At 49.6% G+C, this 14642-nt stretch overlaps 1 protein-coding gene across 1 annotated transcript in view; it reads left to right on the forward strand.

Moving 5' to 3' along the window:
* The window catches only part of LOC311127542 (protein Shroom3-like), a gene marked incomplete at its 5' end in the record, with an annotated part of 155929 nt that overhangs the window by 107853 nt on the left and 33434 nt on the right, over positions 1-14642 (forward strand). Inside the window, one exon of the mRNA XM_084159361.1 lies at positions 9035-9166. Coding sequence (XP_084015487.1) covers positions 9035-9166 — 132 coding nt within the window. The remainder of the gene's footprint in view (positions 1-9034; positions 9167-14642) is intronic.

Genomic DNA, 14642 nt, shown 5'->3' on the forward strand with positions numbered 1-14642 from the left:
TGACAAACATGAAATATGATGGCTGCCTGTTAGACAGTTGGCAGCCAGTGGGAAGAATAGCGTAGGTGAGAAGAGCTGTTGTTTCGAAACAGGAGAGGTTGGAGAGCTTGAATCCAAGGAATTGTCTTGATTTTTCAGGATGTGGGAGTTAGGGGACCCCCTGGTCTGTACTCTGTGTTTAAATCAGACTACTGTGAAAGCTGGGTTGTGAAGCTGCAGTGTTGATAGCTAGGCCTCCAGGGCTTCTGGTGATAAGGGAGGACAAGGGGGAGGTAGAGCCAGGGAGAGGGGGAGTCACACCGCTGTCCTGGCTGTCAACAAAGTGATAGCATGCAGCTGGACTCTCCTGTGGCTCAGGACCATACCATCTGCAGTAGGCCTCACCATCCCAGCCTGCAGTAGGCCTCACCATCCCAGCCTGCAGTAGGCCTCACCATCCCAGCCTGCAGTAGGCCTCACCATCCCAGCCTGCAGTACACCTCACCATCCCAGCCTGCAGTACACCTCACCATCCCAGCCTGCAGTAGGCCTCACCATCCCAGCCTGCAGTACACCTCACCATCCCAGCCTGCAGTAGGCCTCACCATCCCAGCCTGCAGTAGGCCTCACCATCCCAGCCTGCAGTATGCCTCACCATCCCAGCCTGCAGTACGCCTCACCATCCCAGCCTGCAGTAGGCCTCACCATCTCAGCCTGCAGTAGGCCTCACCATCCCAGCCTGCAGTAGGCCTCACCATCCCAGCCTGCAGTAGGCCTCACCATCCCAGCCTGCAGTACACCTCACCATCCCAGCCTGCAGTAGGCCTCACCATCCCAGCCTGCAGTAGGCCTCACCATCCCAGCCTGCAGTAGGCCCAGCTCCAGCCTGCAGTAGGCCTCACCATCCCAGCCTGCAGTACGCCTCACCATCCCAGCCGGCAGTAGGCCTCACCATCCCAGCCTGCAGTAGGCCTCACCATCCCAGCCTGCAGTAGGCCTCACCATCCCAGCCTGCAGTAGGCCTCACCATCCCAGCCTGCAGTAGGCCTCACCATCCCAGCCTGCAGTAGGCCTCACCATCCCAGCCTGCAGTAGGCCCAGCTCCAACCTGCAGTAGGCCTCACCATCCCAGCCTGCAGTAGGCCTCACCATCCCAGCCTGCAGTAGGCCTCACCATCCCAGCCTGCAGTAGGCCCAGCTCCAACCTGCAGTAGGCCTCACCATCCCAGCCTGCAGTAGGCCTCACCATCCCAGCCTGCTGTAGGCCCAGCTCCAACCTGCAGTAGGCCTCACCATCCCAGCCTGCAGTACGCCTCACCATCCCAGCCTGCAGTAGGCCTCACCATCCCAGCCTGCAGTAGGCCTCACCATCCCAGCCTGCAGTAGGCCTCACCATCCCAGCCTGCAGTAGGCCTCACCATCCCAGCCTGCAGTAGGCCTCACCATCCCAGCCTGCAGTAGGCCTCACCATCCCAGCCTGCAGTAGGCCTCACCATCCCAGCCTGCAGTAGGCCTCACATCCCAGCCTGCTGTAGGCCTCACCATCCCAGCCTGCAGTAGGCCTCACCATCCCAGCCTGCAGTACACCTCACCATCCCAGCCTGCAGTAGGCCTCACCATCCCAGCCTGCTGTAGGCCTCACCATCCCAGCCTGCAGTAGGCCTCACCATCCCAGCCTGCAGTACACCTCACCATCCCAGCCTGCAGTAGGCCTCACCATCCCAGCCTGCAGTACACCTCACCATCCCAGCCTGCAGTAGACCTCACCATCCCAGCCTGCAGTAGGCCTCACCATCCCAGCCTGCAGTAGGCCTCACCATCCCAGCCTGCAGTAGGCCTCACCATCCCAGCCTGCAGTAGACCTCACCATCCCAGCCTGCAGTAGACCTCACCATCCCAGCCTGCAGTAGGCCTCACCATCCCAGCCTGCAGTAGGCCTCACCATCCCAGCCTGCAGTAGGCCTCACCATCCCAGCCTGCAGTAGGCCTCACCATCCCAGCCTGCAGTAGGCCTCACCATCCCAGCCTGCAGTAGGCCTCACCATCTCAGCCTGCAGTAGGCCTCACCATCCCAGCCTGCAGTACACCTCACCATCCCAGCCTGCAGTAGGCCTCACCATCCCAGCCTGCAGTAGGCCTCACCATCCCAGCCTGCAGTAGGCCTCACCATCCCAGCCTGCAGTAGGCCTCACCATCCCAGCCTGCAGTAGGCCTCACCATCCCAGCCTGCAGTAGGCCTCACCATCCCAGCCTGCTGTAGGCCCAGCTCCAGCCTGCAGTAGGCCTCACCATCCCAGCCTGCAGTAGGCCCAGCTCCAGCCTGCAGTAGGCCTCACCATCCCAGCCTGCAGTAGGCCCAGCTCCAGCCTGCTAGGACGGGGTGAGGGATGGGTCATCTCAGTCCTCTGTTATGTTTTTTTTATCAACCACTTTACACAAGACGTCCCCTCACAGGAAAGCTTCAGCAGGACCACTACTGTCATCCCAACCACTTTACACAAGGGTACTGTATAACCAATAGGGTTCAATATCAGGGTTTAAACCGGATGTCTTGCCAAAACGTACTCTCAGCAGTTTGCACGCTATGTACAATGCAAGCTGCTTTTGGTGTAGGCAGCTCATTTGGATAAACGGTGTATGGGTATTTCCCTGTTAAGGGATCAAAGGCCCTTTGGGAACCAGTCAAATGTGGTTCCTACAGGAGCTGTTTCTGGTTGCCATGGTTAATCTCAAGCAACAATTAACTTCTGAAAGATTAGTGTTTTTTTTTTTTTTTTTTTTACATTTTTAGTCATTTAGCATACATTTTTCATACTGGCCCCCCAGTGGGAATCGAACCCACAACCCTAGCGTTGCAAGCGCCATGCTCTACCAACTGAGCTACAGGAAGGCTTTATGTTAGTCACTGTTTCACTGTTGCAGCCTGGTTGCTGTTAAGTTGTTGCAGCCTGGTTGCTGTTAAGTTATTGCAGCCTGGTTGCTGTTAAGTTATTGCAGCCTGGTTGCTGTTAAGTTATTGCAGCCTGGTTGCTGTTAAGTTGTTGCAGCCTGGTTGCTGTTAAGTTGTTGCAGCCTGGTTGCTGTTAAGTTGTTGCAGCCTGGTTGCTGTTAAGTTGTTGCAGCCTGGTTGCTGTTAAGTTGTTGCAGCCTGGTTGCTGTTAAGTTGTTGCAGCCTGGTTGCTGTTAAGTTGTTGCAGCCTGGTTGCTGTTATTGTATTTGTATTGTAGCACAAAGTAGCAGTCTCGTTATAAAAACAGCAACATCTCAGGGCTTCTGCTGAAGAAGATATCAGCTTGGGTTGGAGACAATACGGTTACTTCTTCATGATGCATCCTTGTTTAGTGACCAACAAACCCACCCACCGGCTGACGTTTAGTTGGCCATTCACCACCATTCATGGCAGACCTGGATTAAAATGCTATTTGAAATCATTTCCAATACTTTAGCTGGGCATGATTGAGCTTGCCTGGTGCAATGGAACCCATAGAATAGTCGCAATAGTGCAAACTGCAAACCCTGTCCATCGGGGACTCCAGGCAGACTAGTAAACCCTGTCCATCGGGGACTCCAGGGAGACTAGTAAACCCTGTCCATCGGGGACACCAGGCAGACTAGTAAACCCTGTCCATCGGGGACACCAGGGAGACTAGTAACCCCTGTCCATCGGGGACTCCAGGCAGACTAGTAAACCCTGTCCATCGGGGACACCAGGCAGACTAGTAAACCCTGTCCATCGGGGACACCAGGGAGACTAGTAACCCCTGTCCATCGGGGACTCCAGGGAGACTAGTAACCCCTGTCCATCGGGGACACCAGGGAGACTAGTAAACCCTGTCCATCGGGGACTCCAGGGAGACTAGTAACCCCTGTCCATCGGGGACTCCAGGGAGACTAGTAACCCCTGTCCATCGGGGACTCCAGGGAGACTAGTAACCCCTGTCCATCGGGGACACCAGGGAGACTAGTAAACCCTGTCCATCGGGGACTCCAGGGAGACTAGTAACCCCTGTCCATCGGGGACTCCAGGGAGACTAGTAACCCCTGTCCATCGGGGACACCAGGGAGACTAGTAAACCCTGTCCATCGGGGACTCCAGGGAGACTAGTAAACCCTGTCCATCGGGGACTCCAGGGAGACTAGTAACCCCTGTCCATCGGGGACACCAGGGAGACTAGTAACCCCTGTCCATCGGGGACTCCAGGGAGACTAGTAACCCCTGTCCATCGGGGACTCCAGGCAGACTAGTAAACCCTGTCCATCGGGGACTCCAGGGAGACTAGTAACCCCTGTCCATCGGGGACTCCAGGCAGACTAGTAAACCCTGTCCATCGGGGACTCCAGGGAGACTAGTAACCCCTGTCCATCGGGGACTCCAGGCAGACTAGTAAACCCTGTCCATCGGGGACTCCAGGCAGACTAGTAAACCCTGTCCATCGGGGACTCCAGGCAGACTAGTAAACCCTGTCCATCGGGGACTCCAGGTAGACTAGTAACCCCTGTCCATCGGGGACTCCAGGCAGACTAGTAAACCCTGTCCATCGGGGACTCCAGGCAGACTAGTAAACCCTGTCCATCGGGGACTCCAGGCAGACTAGTAACCCCTGTCCATCGGGGACTCCAGGGAGACTAGTAACCCCTGTCCATCGGGGACTCCAGGCAGACTAGTAAACCCTGTCCATCGGGGACTCCAGGGAGACTAGTAACCCCTGTCCATCGGGGACTCCAGGGAGACTAGTAAACCCTGTCCATCGGGGACTCCAGGGAGACTAGTAAACCCTGTCCATCGGGGACTCCAGGGAGACTAGTAAACCCTGTCCATCGGGGACTCCAGGGAGACTAGTAAACCCTGTCCATCGGGGACTCCAGGGAGACTAGTAAACCCTGTCCATCGGGGACTCCAGGCAGACTAGTAAACCCTGTCCATCGGGGACTCCAGGGAGACTAGTAAACCCTGTCCATCGGGGACTCCAGGGAGACTAGTAAACCCTGTCCATCGGGGACTCCAGGCAGACTAGTAACCCCTGTCCATCGGGGACTCCAGGGAGACTAGTAACCCCTGTCCATCGGGGACTCCAGGCAGACTAGTAAACCCTGTCCATCGGGGACTCCAGGGAGACTAGTAACCCCTGTCCATCGGGGACTCCAGGGAGACTAGTAACCCCTGTCCATCGGGGACTCCAGGGAGACTAGTAACCCCTGTCCATCGGGGACTCCAGGCAGACTAGTAAACCCTGTCCATCGGGGACTCCAGGGAGACTAGTAACCCCTGTCCATCGGGGACTCCAGGGAGACTAGTAACCCCTGTCCATCGGGGACTCCAGGCAGACTAGTAACCCCTGTCCATCGGGGACTCCAGGGAGACTAGTAACCCCTGTCCATCGGGGACTCCAGGCAGACTAGTAAACCCTGTCCATCGGGGACTCCAGGGAGACTAGTAACCCCTGTCCATCGGGGACTCCAGGGAGACTAGTAACCCCTGTCCATCGGGGACTCCAGGCAGACTAGTAAACCCTGTCCATCGGGGACTCCAGGGAGACTAGTAACCCCTGTCCATCGGGGACTCCAGGCAGACTAGTAAACCCTGTCCATCGGGGACTCCAGGGAGACTAGTAACCCCTGTCCATCGGGGACTCCAGGCAGACTAGTAAACCCTGTCCATCGGGGACTCCAGGGAGACTAGTAACCCCTGTCCATCGGGGACTCCAGGCAGACTAGTAACCCCTGTCCATCGGGGACTCCAGGCAGACTAGTAAACCCTGTCCATCGGGGACTCCAGGCAGACTAGTAAACCCTGTCCATCGGGGACTCATTACATTTACATTTACATTTTAGTCATTTAGCAGACGCTCTTATCCAGAGCGACTTACAGTTAGTGAGTACATACATATTTGTATTTATTTTTCATACTGGCCCCCCGCGGGAATCGAACCCACAACCCTGGCGTTGCAAACACCATGCTCTACCAACATCCCTGCCGGCCATTCCCTCCCCTACCCTGGACGACGCTGGGCCAATTGTGCGCCGCCCCATGGGTCTCCCGGTCACGGCCGGCTACGACAGAGCCTGGATTCGAACCAGGATCTCTAGTGGCACAGCTCTAGTGCCTTAGACCACTGCGCCACTCGGGAGACTAGTAACCCCTGTCCATCGGGGACTCCAGGGAGACTAGTAACCCCTGTCCATCGGGGACTCCAGGGAGACTAGTAAACCCTGTCCATCGGGGACTCCAGGGAGACTAGTAACCCCTGTCCATCGGGGACTCCAGGGAGACTAGTAAACCCTGTCCATCGGGGACTCCAGGGAGACTAGTAAACCCTGTCCATCGGGGACTCCAGGGAGACTAGTAACCCCTGTCCATCGGGGACTCCAGGCAGACTAGTAAACCCTGTCCATCGGGGACTCCAGGGAGACTAGTAAACCCTGTCCATCGGGGACTCCAGGGAGACTAGTAACCCCTGTCCATCGGGGACTCCAGGCAGACTAGTAACCCCTGTCCATCGGGGACTCCAGGCAGACTAGTAACCCCTGTCCATCGGAGACTCCAGGCAGACTAGTAACCCCTGTCCATCGGGGACTCCAGGCAGACTAGTAACCCCTGTCCATCGGGGACTCCAGGCAGACTAGTAACCCCTGTCCATCGGGGACTCCAGGCAGACTAGTAAACCCTGTCCATCGGGGACTCCAGGGAGACTAGTAAACCCTGTCCATCGGGGACTCCAGGCAGACTAGTAACCCCTGTCCATCGGGGACTCCAGGCAGACTAGTAACCCCTGTCCATCGGGGACTCCAGGCAGACTAGTAACCCCTGTCCATCGGGGACTCCAGGCAGACTAGTAACCCCTGTCCATCGGGGACTCCAGGCAGACTAGTAACCCCTGTCCATCGGGGACTCCAGGCAGACTAGTAACCCCTGTCCATCGGGGACTCCAGGCAGACTAGTAACCCCTGTCCATCGGGGACTCCAGGCAGACTAGTAACCCCTGTCCATCGGGGACTCCAGGCAGACTAGTAAACCCTGTCCATCGGGGACTCCAGGCAGACTAGTAACCCCTGTCCATCGGGGACTCCAGGGAGACTAGTAACCCCTGTCCATCGGGGACTCCAGGCAGACTAGTAACCCCTGTCCATCGGGGACTCCAGGCAGACTAGTAACCCCTGTCCATCGGGGACTCCAGGGAGACTAGTAACCCCTGTCCATCGGGGACTCCAGGCAGACTAGTAACCCCTGTCCATCGGGGACTCCAGGCAGACTAGTAACCTCTGTCCATCGGGGACTCCAGGCAGACTAGTAAACCCTGTCCATCGGGGACTCCAGGGAGACTAGTAAAGAAAACGCTTAAAGTATTTTAAAGATTTCAAATGATATTTGAACCCAGGTCTGATTTCACAGGCAGCGTTCACAGCTGTAATGAATCATCAACAAATTGTCATAAACCCTCAGAGGCGTTGCGATGCGATCTGATGTGACTAACTACATTAATATGTTGGTTCCCTCTGCACTGTAATTCCCTCTATGCTTTCCTTCAAACGCTAATATCTTCCAGCTTGTAGCTTACATAACAATACATACGCCTTGACTATGATCACGCTATACCAGAGCCATGGATGGAAGGACATAAGCGATGTGGCTCTGGGCTATACATCATTAAGTGTATTAGTATTATAGTAATGTTAAGTTTATGTGGTGATGAAAGAGATTAGATTTCCGCCATTCCTTCTAGGGGTTTGAACATTTAGTTCAAGGATTTCCCAGCAGGCTAAATAACATTGGTATGATTACTGGTACTGTCACCGCTTAGTTTTTAGTGTATGGAAATCAGGAGAGTGTGTTCTGTGTTCTGTGTTTACAGTGTAGGTGTCATATAGTTCTGTTTCTATGCAATGTGTGTGTGGCCGTGTTCATGTGTGTGTGGCTGTGTTCATGTGTGTTGACGTGTTCATGTGTGTGTGGCTGTGTTCATGTGTGTTGACGTGTTCATGTGTGTGTGGCTGTGTTCATGTGTGTGTGGCTGTGTTCATGTGTGTTGACGTGTTCATGTGTGTGTTGACGTGTTCATGTGTGTGTGGCCGTGTTCATGTGTGTGTGGCCGTGTTCATGTGTGTGTGGCTGTGTTCATGTGTGTTGACGTGTTCATGTGTGTGTGGCTGTGTTCATGTGTGTTGACGTGTTCATGTGTGTGTGGCTGTGTTCATGTGTGTGTGGCTGTGTTCATGTGTGTTGACGTGTTCATGTGTGTGGCTGTGTTCATGTGTGTGTGGCCGTGTTCATGTGTGTGTGGCTGTGTTCATGTGTGTTGACGTGTTCATGTGTGTGTGGCTGTGTTCATGTGTGTGTGGCTGTGTTCATGTGTGTTGACGTGTTCATGTGTGTGTGGCTGTGTTCATGTGTGTTGACGTGTTCGTGTGTGTGGCTGTGTTCATGTGTGTTGACGTGTTCATGTGTGTGTGGCTGTGTTCATGTGTGTTGACGTGTTCGTGTGTGTGGCCGTGTTCATGTGTGTTGACGTGTTCATGTGTGTGTGGCCGTGTTCATGTGTGTGTGGCCGTGTTCATGTGTGTGTGGCCGTGTTCATGTGTGTGTGGCCGTGTTCATGTGTGTGTGGCTGTGTTCATGTGTGTGTGGCTGTGTTCATGTGTGTGTGGCTGTGTTCATGTGTGTTGACGTGTTCGTGTGTGTGGCTGTGTTCATGTGTGTTGACGTGTTCATGTGTGTGTGGCTGTGTTCATGTGTGTTGACGTGTTCGTGTGTGTGGCCGTGTTCATGTGTGTTGACGTGTTCATGTGTGTGTGGCCGTGTTCATGTGTGTGTGGCCGTGTTCATGTGTGTGTGGCCGTGTTCATGTGTGTGTGGCCGTGTTCATGTGTGTGTGGCTGTGTTCATGTGTGTGTGGCTGTGTTCATGTGTGACTTAGCATGCATAGTCCTCTCCCTCGATCTGAGCTGTCTCCCTCCCCAGCCGCAGCGAGCCCGTCTCTAGACCTCACTTTCTGTTCTATGTTCTACAGCCGCAGCGAGCCCGTTTCTAGACCTCACTTTCTGTTCTATGTTCTACAGCCGCAGCGAGCCCGTTTCTAGACCTCACTCGTGGCACTCCACCAAACTAGGCGAGGGCCAGCCAGACCCCAGCATGATGCAAATATCCCAGGGCACCATAGACCCTCCCTGGCATCACACATACCACTCCAGGTTAGTCAATCAATCAAGCAAGTAATCAAGCAATCGATCAAGTAATCAATCAATCAAAATATATTTCTAAAGCAATTTATTTAACAAATTGCTTTTACAGTTTTGTAACCATGGAGGGTTGAACACAGGGCTCCTCTCAGAAAGTCTATAAAGGGCTTATCATTTCAATATTTAATAGAGTTGTATCAATTCTACAAGATTCTGATCCTAAAACATGTTAAGTATAGCTAGGTTATGAGAAACAGGAAGGCCTGCACACTGTTGGTGCTCCCAAGTACAGCTAGGTTTCCGTCCGATTGGCGACCAGATTTTTCATGCGAATATTCTAAAATCCGCATAAAAACAATATGCTTGTTTTCCCACCAGAGATGATTCCATCAAATTGACGTGTTTCAGATACAATGCTGTGCGTGATGACGCAGTGCACATAAAAATACATTTTGCGGTTAAATTCCCATGTACCTAATCAAAAATAAAAGTTAAACGGGTTTACATCGCATTTTCAAATCTACTAATAGTTTTCTCACCAAACAATTTGCGTTATAAGCATGTGTGGCCATTCCAGTATTGGCATGTGCGCTCTAGATACGGTATCTGTGCACTGTTGGCTAGGGCTCACGTACAGCCTACATGAAGAGATTATTATGGACAAAAGAGCCAGATAATTTTTATTTGTCAAACGGCAGCTGAGCATCGATGATCACGTCACCAGAATAAGACCCTTGATATTTATTGGAAAAGGAGCATCAAGCTCACCACCACCCTATGAAGTTAGTTCACTAACTGGAAGTCGCTCTGGATAAGAACGTCTGCTAAATGACTAAAATGTAAAAATGTACTGTACTGTACTCTGCTCTACTGTACTCTACTGTACTCTACGCTACTGTACTCTACTGTACTCTACTCTACTGTACTCTACTCTACGCTACTCTACTCTACTCTACACTACTCTACTCTACTCTACTCTACTCTACTCTACTCTACTCTACGCTACGCTACTCTACTGTACTCTACTGTACTCTACTCTACTGTACTCTACTGTCCTCTACTCTACTCTACTGTACTCTACTCTACTCTACTCTACTCTACTCTACTCTACTCTACACTACACTACTCTACTCTACTCTACTCTACTCTACTCTACTCTACGCTACGCTACTCTACTCTACTCTACTGTACTCTACTCTACTGTACTCTACTGTCCTCTACTCTACTCTACTGTACTGTACTCTACTCTACTCTACTCTACTGTACTCTAATCTACTATACTATACTATACTCTACTCTACTCTACGCTACGCTACTCTACTCTACTCTACGCTACTGTACTCTACTCTACTCTACTCTACTGTCCTCTACTCTACTCTACTCTACTGTACTATACTCTACTCTACTCTACTCTACGCTACTGTACTATACTCTACTCTACTCTACTCTACTCTACGCTACTCTACTCTACTCTACTCTACTCTACTCTACTATACTATACTATACTATACTATACTATACTATACTATACTATACTCTACTCTACTCTACTCTACTCTACTCTACTCTACTCTACGCTACGCTACGCTACGCTACTCTACTCTACTCTACTCTACTCTACGCTACTCTACTCTACTCTACTCTACTGTCCTCTACTCTACTCTACTCTACTGTACTATACTCTACTCTACTCTACTCTACGCTACTGTACTATACTCTACTCTACTCTACTCTACTCTACTCTACGCTACTGTACTCTACTCTACTCTACGCTACTGTACTCTACTCTACTCTACTGTACTATACTCTACTCTACTCTACGCTACTGTACTATACTCTACTCTACTCTACTATACTCTACTCTACTCTACTCTACTCTACTCTACTCTACGCTACTCTACTCTACTCTACGCTACTCTACGCTACTGTACTATACTCTACTCTACTATACTATACTATACTATACTCTACTCTACGCTACTGTACTCTACTGTACTATACTCTACTCTACTCTACTCTACTCTACGCTACTGTACTATACTCTACTCTACTCTACTCTACTCTACTCTACTCTACTCTACTATACGCTACGCTACTGTACTATACTCTACTCTACTCTACTCTACTCTACTCTACTCTACGCTACTGTACTCTATTCTACTGTACTGTACTGTACTCTACTCTACTCTACTCTACTCTACTCTACTCTACTCTACTCTACTGTACTGTATTCTACTGTACTGTACTCTACTCTACTCTACTCTACTCTACTCTATTCTACTCTACTCTACTCTACTCTACTCTACTGTACTCTATTCTACTGTACTGTACTGTACTGTACTCTACTCTACTCTATTATACTGTACTCTACTCTACTGTACTCTATTCTACTGTACTCTACTCTACTGTACTCTACTCTACTCTACTCTACTGTACTCTACGTTACTGTACTGTACTCTACGTTACTGTACTGTACTGTACTCTACTCTACTCTACTCTACTGTACTGTACTGTACTCTACTCTACTCTACTCTACTCTACTCTACTCTACTCTACTCTACTCTACTGTACTATACTCTACTCTACTCTACGCTACTGTACTCTACTCTACTCTACGCTACTGTACTCTACTCTACTCTACTCTACTGTACTATACTCTACTCTACTCTACTCTACGCTACTGTACTATACTCTACTCTACTATACTCTACTCTACTCTACTCTACGCTACTCTACTCTACTCTACTCTACGCTACTGTACTATACTCTACTCTACTCTACTATACTCTACTGTACTCTACGCTACTGTACTCTACTCTACTCTACTCTACTCTATTCTACTCTACTCTACTCTACTCTACTCTACTCTACTGTACTCTATTCTACTGTACTGTACTGTACTGTACTCTACTCTATTCTACTCTACTCTACTCTACTCTACTCTACTCTACTGTACTCTATTCTACTGTACTGTACTGTACTGTACTGTACTGTACTCTACTCTACTCTACTCTATTATACTGTACTGTACTCTACTCTACTCTACTCTACTGTACTCTACTCTACTGTACTCTATTCTACTGTACTCTACTCTACTCTACTGTACTCTACTCTACTCTACTCTACGCTACTGTATTGTACTGTACTGTACTCTACTCTACTCTACTGTACTGTACTGTACTGTACTCTACTGTACTATACTCTACTCTACTCTACTCTACTCTACTCTACGCTACTGTACTATACTCTACTCTACTCTACTCTACTCTACGCTACTGTACTCTACTCTACTCTACGCTACTGTACTCTACTCTACTCTACGCTACTATACTCTACTGTACTCTATTCTACTGTACTGTACTGTACTGTACTGTACTGTACTCTACTCTACTCTACTCTACTCTATTATACTGTACTGTACTCTACTCTACTCTACTGTACTCTACTCTACTCTACTCTACTCTACTCTACGCTACTGTACTGTACTGTACTGTACTGTACTCTACTCTACTCTACTCTACTCTACTCTACTGTACTCTACTCTACTCTACTCTACTCTACTCTACTGTACTGTACTCTATTCTACTGTACTATACTCTACTCTACTGTACTGTACTCTACTGTACTCTATTCTACTGTACTCTACTGTACTCTACTCTACTCTACTCTACTCTACTGTACTGTACTCTATTCTACTGTACTCTATTCTACTCTACTCTACTCTACTGTACTGTACTGTACTCTACTCTACTCTACTGTACTGTACTGTACTCTACTCTACTGTACTCTACTCTACTGTACTCTACTCTACTCTACTGTACTCTACTGTACTCTACTGTACTCTAGTTTACTGTACTCTACTGTACTCTACAGTTGAAGAAAGGGCCCATGGACTCTGGATCTAGTTGTCTTGGGCTTGAGACCACATACATTCGGTCTTTAACTTGTCATGGTCTCAACTCACTGGGTCTGGATCTTGGGACCAATGTCCTGGTATAAATCTTGTTCTTTGGTTTACAAACCATAGGCAACCCAATTTGAAGAAGACAATGCTCTCTGATCATTGGTTGATCACTCCCAACCCATAGGAATCTCCACCCAGTTGGCTACTTTTAAATGGTGGAAGGCCTCCATGGCAATGTCTATACTAAAACGAGTTATATCCATCTAGATTCCTCTATTTATCTCTGATCGATACTTGACACCGAAACGCCTGTTATTTTGCCCAAATAAAGATATGTAAAGTGATCATATAAACACCTAACAACATAATTAATTAGATGCATACGTATTTCGATCAATCAACACGTTTCAGATTCATACAATCAACACTGAACATGTTACAGAGAACAATAGAGATGATATTTCTCTAGATTCAATTTAAACGTTTTGGAAATCATGTTTTTACTATTTTGTTCATTTGGAATGAAAATACAAATTTTAGAATGAATCTGTAATAGAAGGTTAATCAGAATGATCATTACTGTGTTCTCTCTCTATTGCTACGTTTTCACTATGTTTCAGTAGTGACTAATGTAGTGGGGTGGTCAGGAATTCAGTAGTGACTAATGTAGTGGGGTGGTCAGGAATTCAGTAGTGACTAATGTAGTGGGGTGGTCAGGAATTCAGTAGTGACTAATGTAGTGGGGTGGTCAGGAATTCAGTAGTGACTAATGTAGTGGGGTGGTCAGGAATTCAGTAGTGACTAATGTAGTGGGGTGGTCAGGAATTCAGTAGTGACTAATGTAGTGGGGTGGTCAGGAATTCAGTAGTGACTAATGTAGTAGGGTGGTCAGGAAGCGTGTCAGTAGTGACTAATGTAGTGGGGTGGTCAGGAATTCAGTAGTGACTAATGTAGTAGGGTGGTCAGGAAGCGTGTCAGTAGGACTAATGTAGTAGGGTGGTCAGGAAGCGTGTCAGTAGTGACTAATGTAGTAGGGTGGTCAGGAAGCGTGTCAGTAGTGACTAATGTAGTAGGGTGGTCAGGAAGCGTGTCAGTAGTGACTAATGTAGTAGGGTGGTCAGGAAGCGTGTCAGTAGTGACTAATGTAGTGGGGTGGTCAGGAAGCGTGTCAGTAGTGACTAATGTAGTGGGGTGGTCAGGAAGCGTGTCAGTAGTGACTAATGTAGTAGGGTGGTCAGGAAGCGTGTCAGTAGTGACTAATGTAGTAGGGTGGTCAGGAAGCGTGTCAGTAGGACTAATGTAGTGGGGTGGTCAGGAAGCGTGTCAGTAGTGACTAATGTAGTAGGGTGGTCAGGAAGCGTGTCAGTAGTGACTAATGTAGTAGGGTGGTCAGGAAGCGTGTCAGTAGTGACTAATGTAGTAGGGTGGTCAGGAAGCGTGTCAGTAGTGACTAATGTAGTGGGGTGGTCAGGAAGCGTGTCAGTAGTGACTAATGTAGTAGGGTGGTCAGGAAGCGTGTCAGTAGTGACTAATGTAGTAGGGTGGTCAGGAAGCGTGTCAGTAGTGACTAATGTAGTGGGGTGG

This window comes from Coregonus lavaretus (assembly GCF_964263955.1).
Source record: "Coregonus lavaretus genome assembly, chromosome: 4".
Classification (NCBI taxonomy): Eukaryota; Metazoa; Chordata; class Actinopteri; order Salmoniformes; family Salmonidae; genus Coregonus; species Coregonus lavaretus.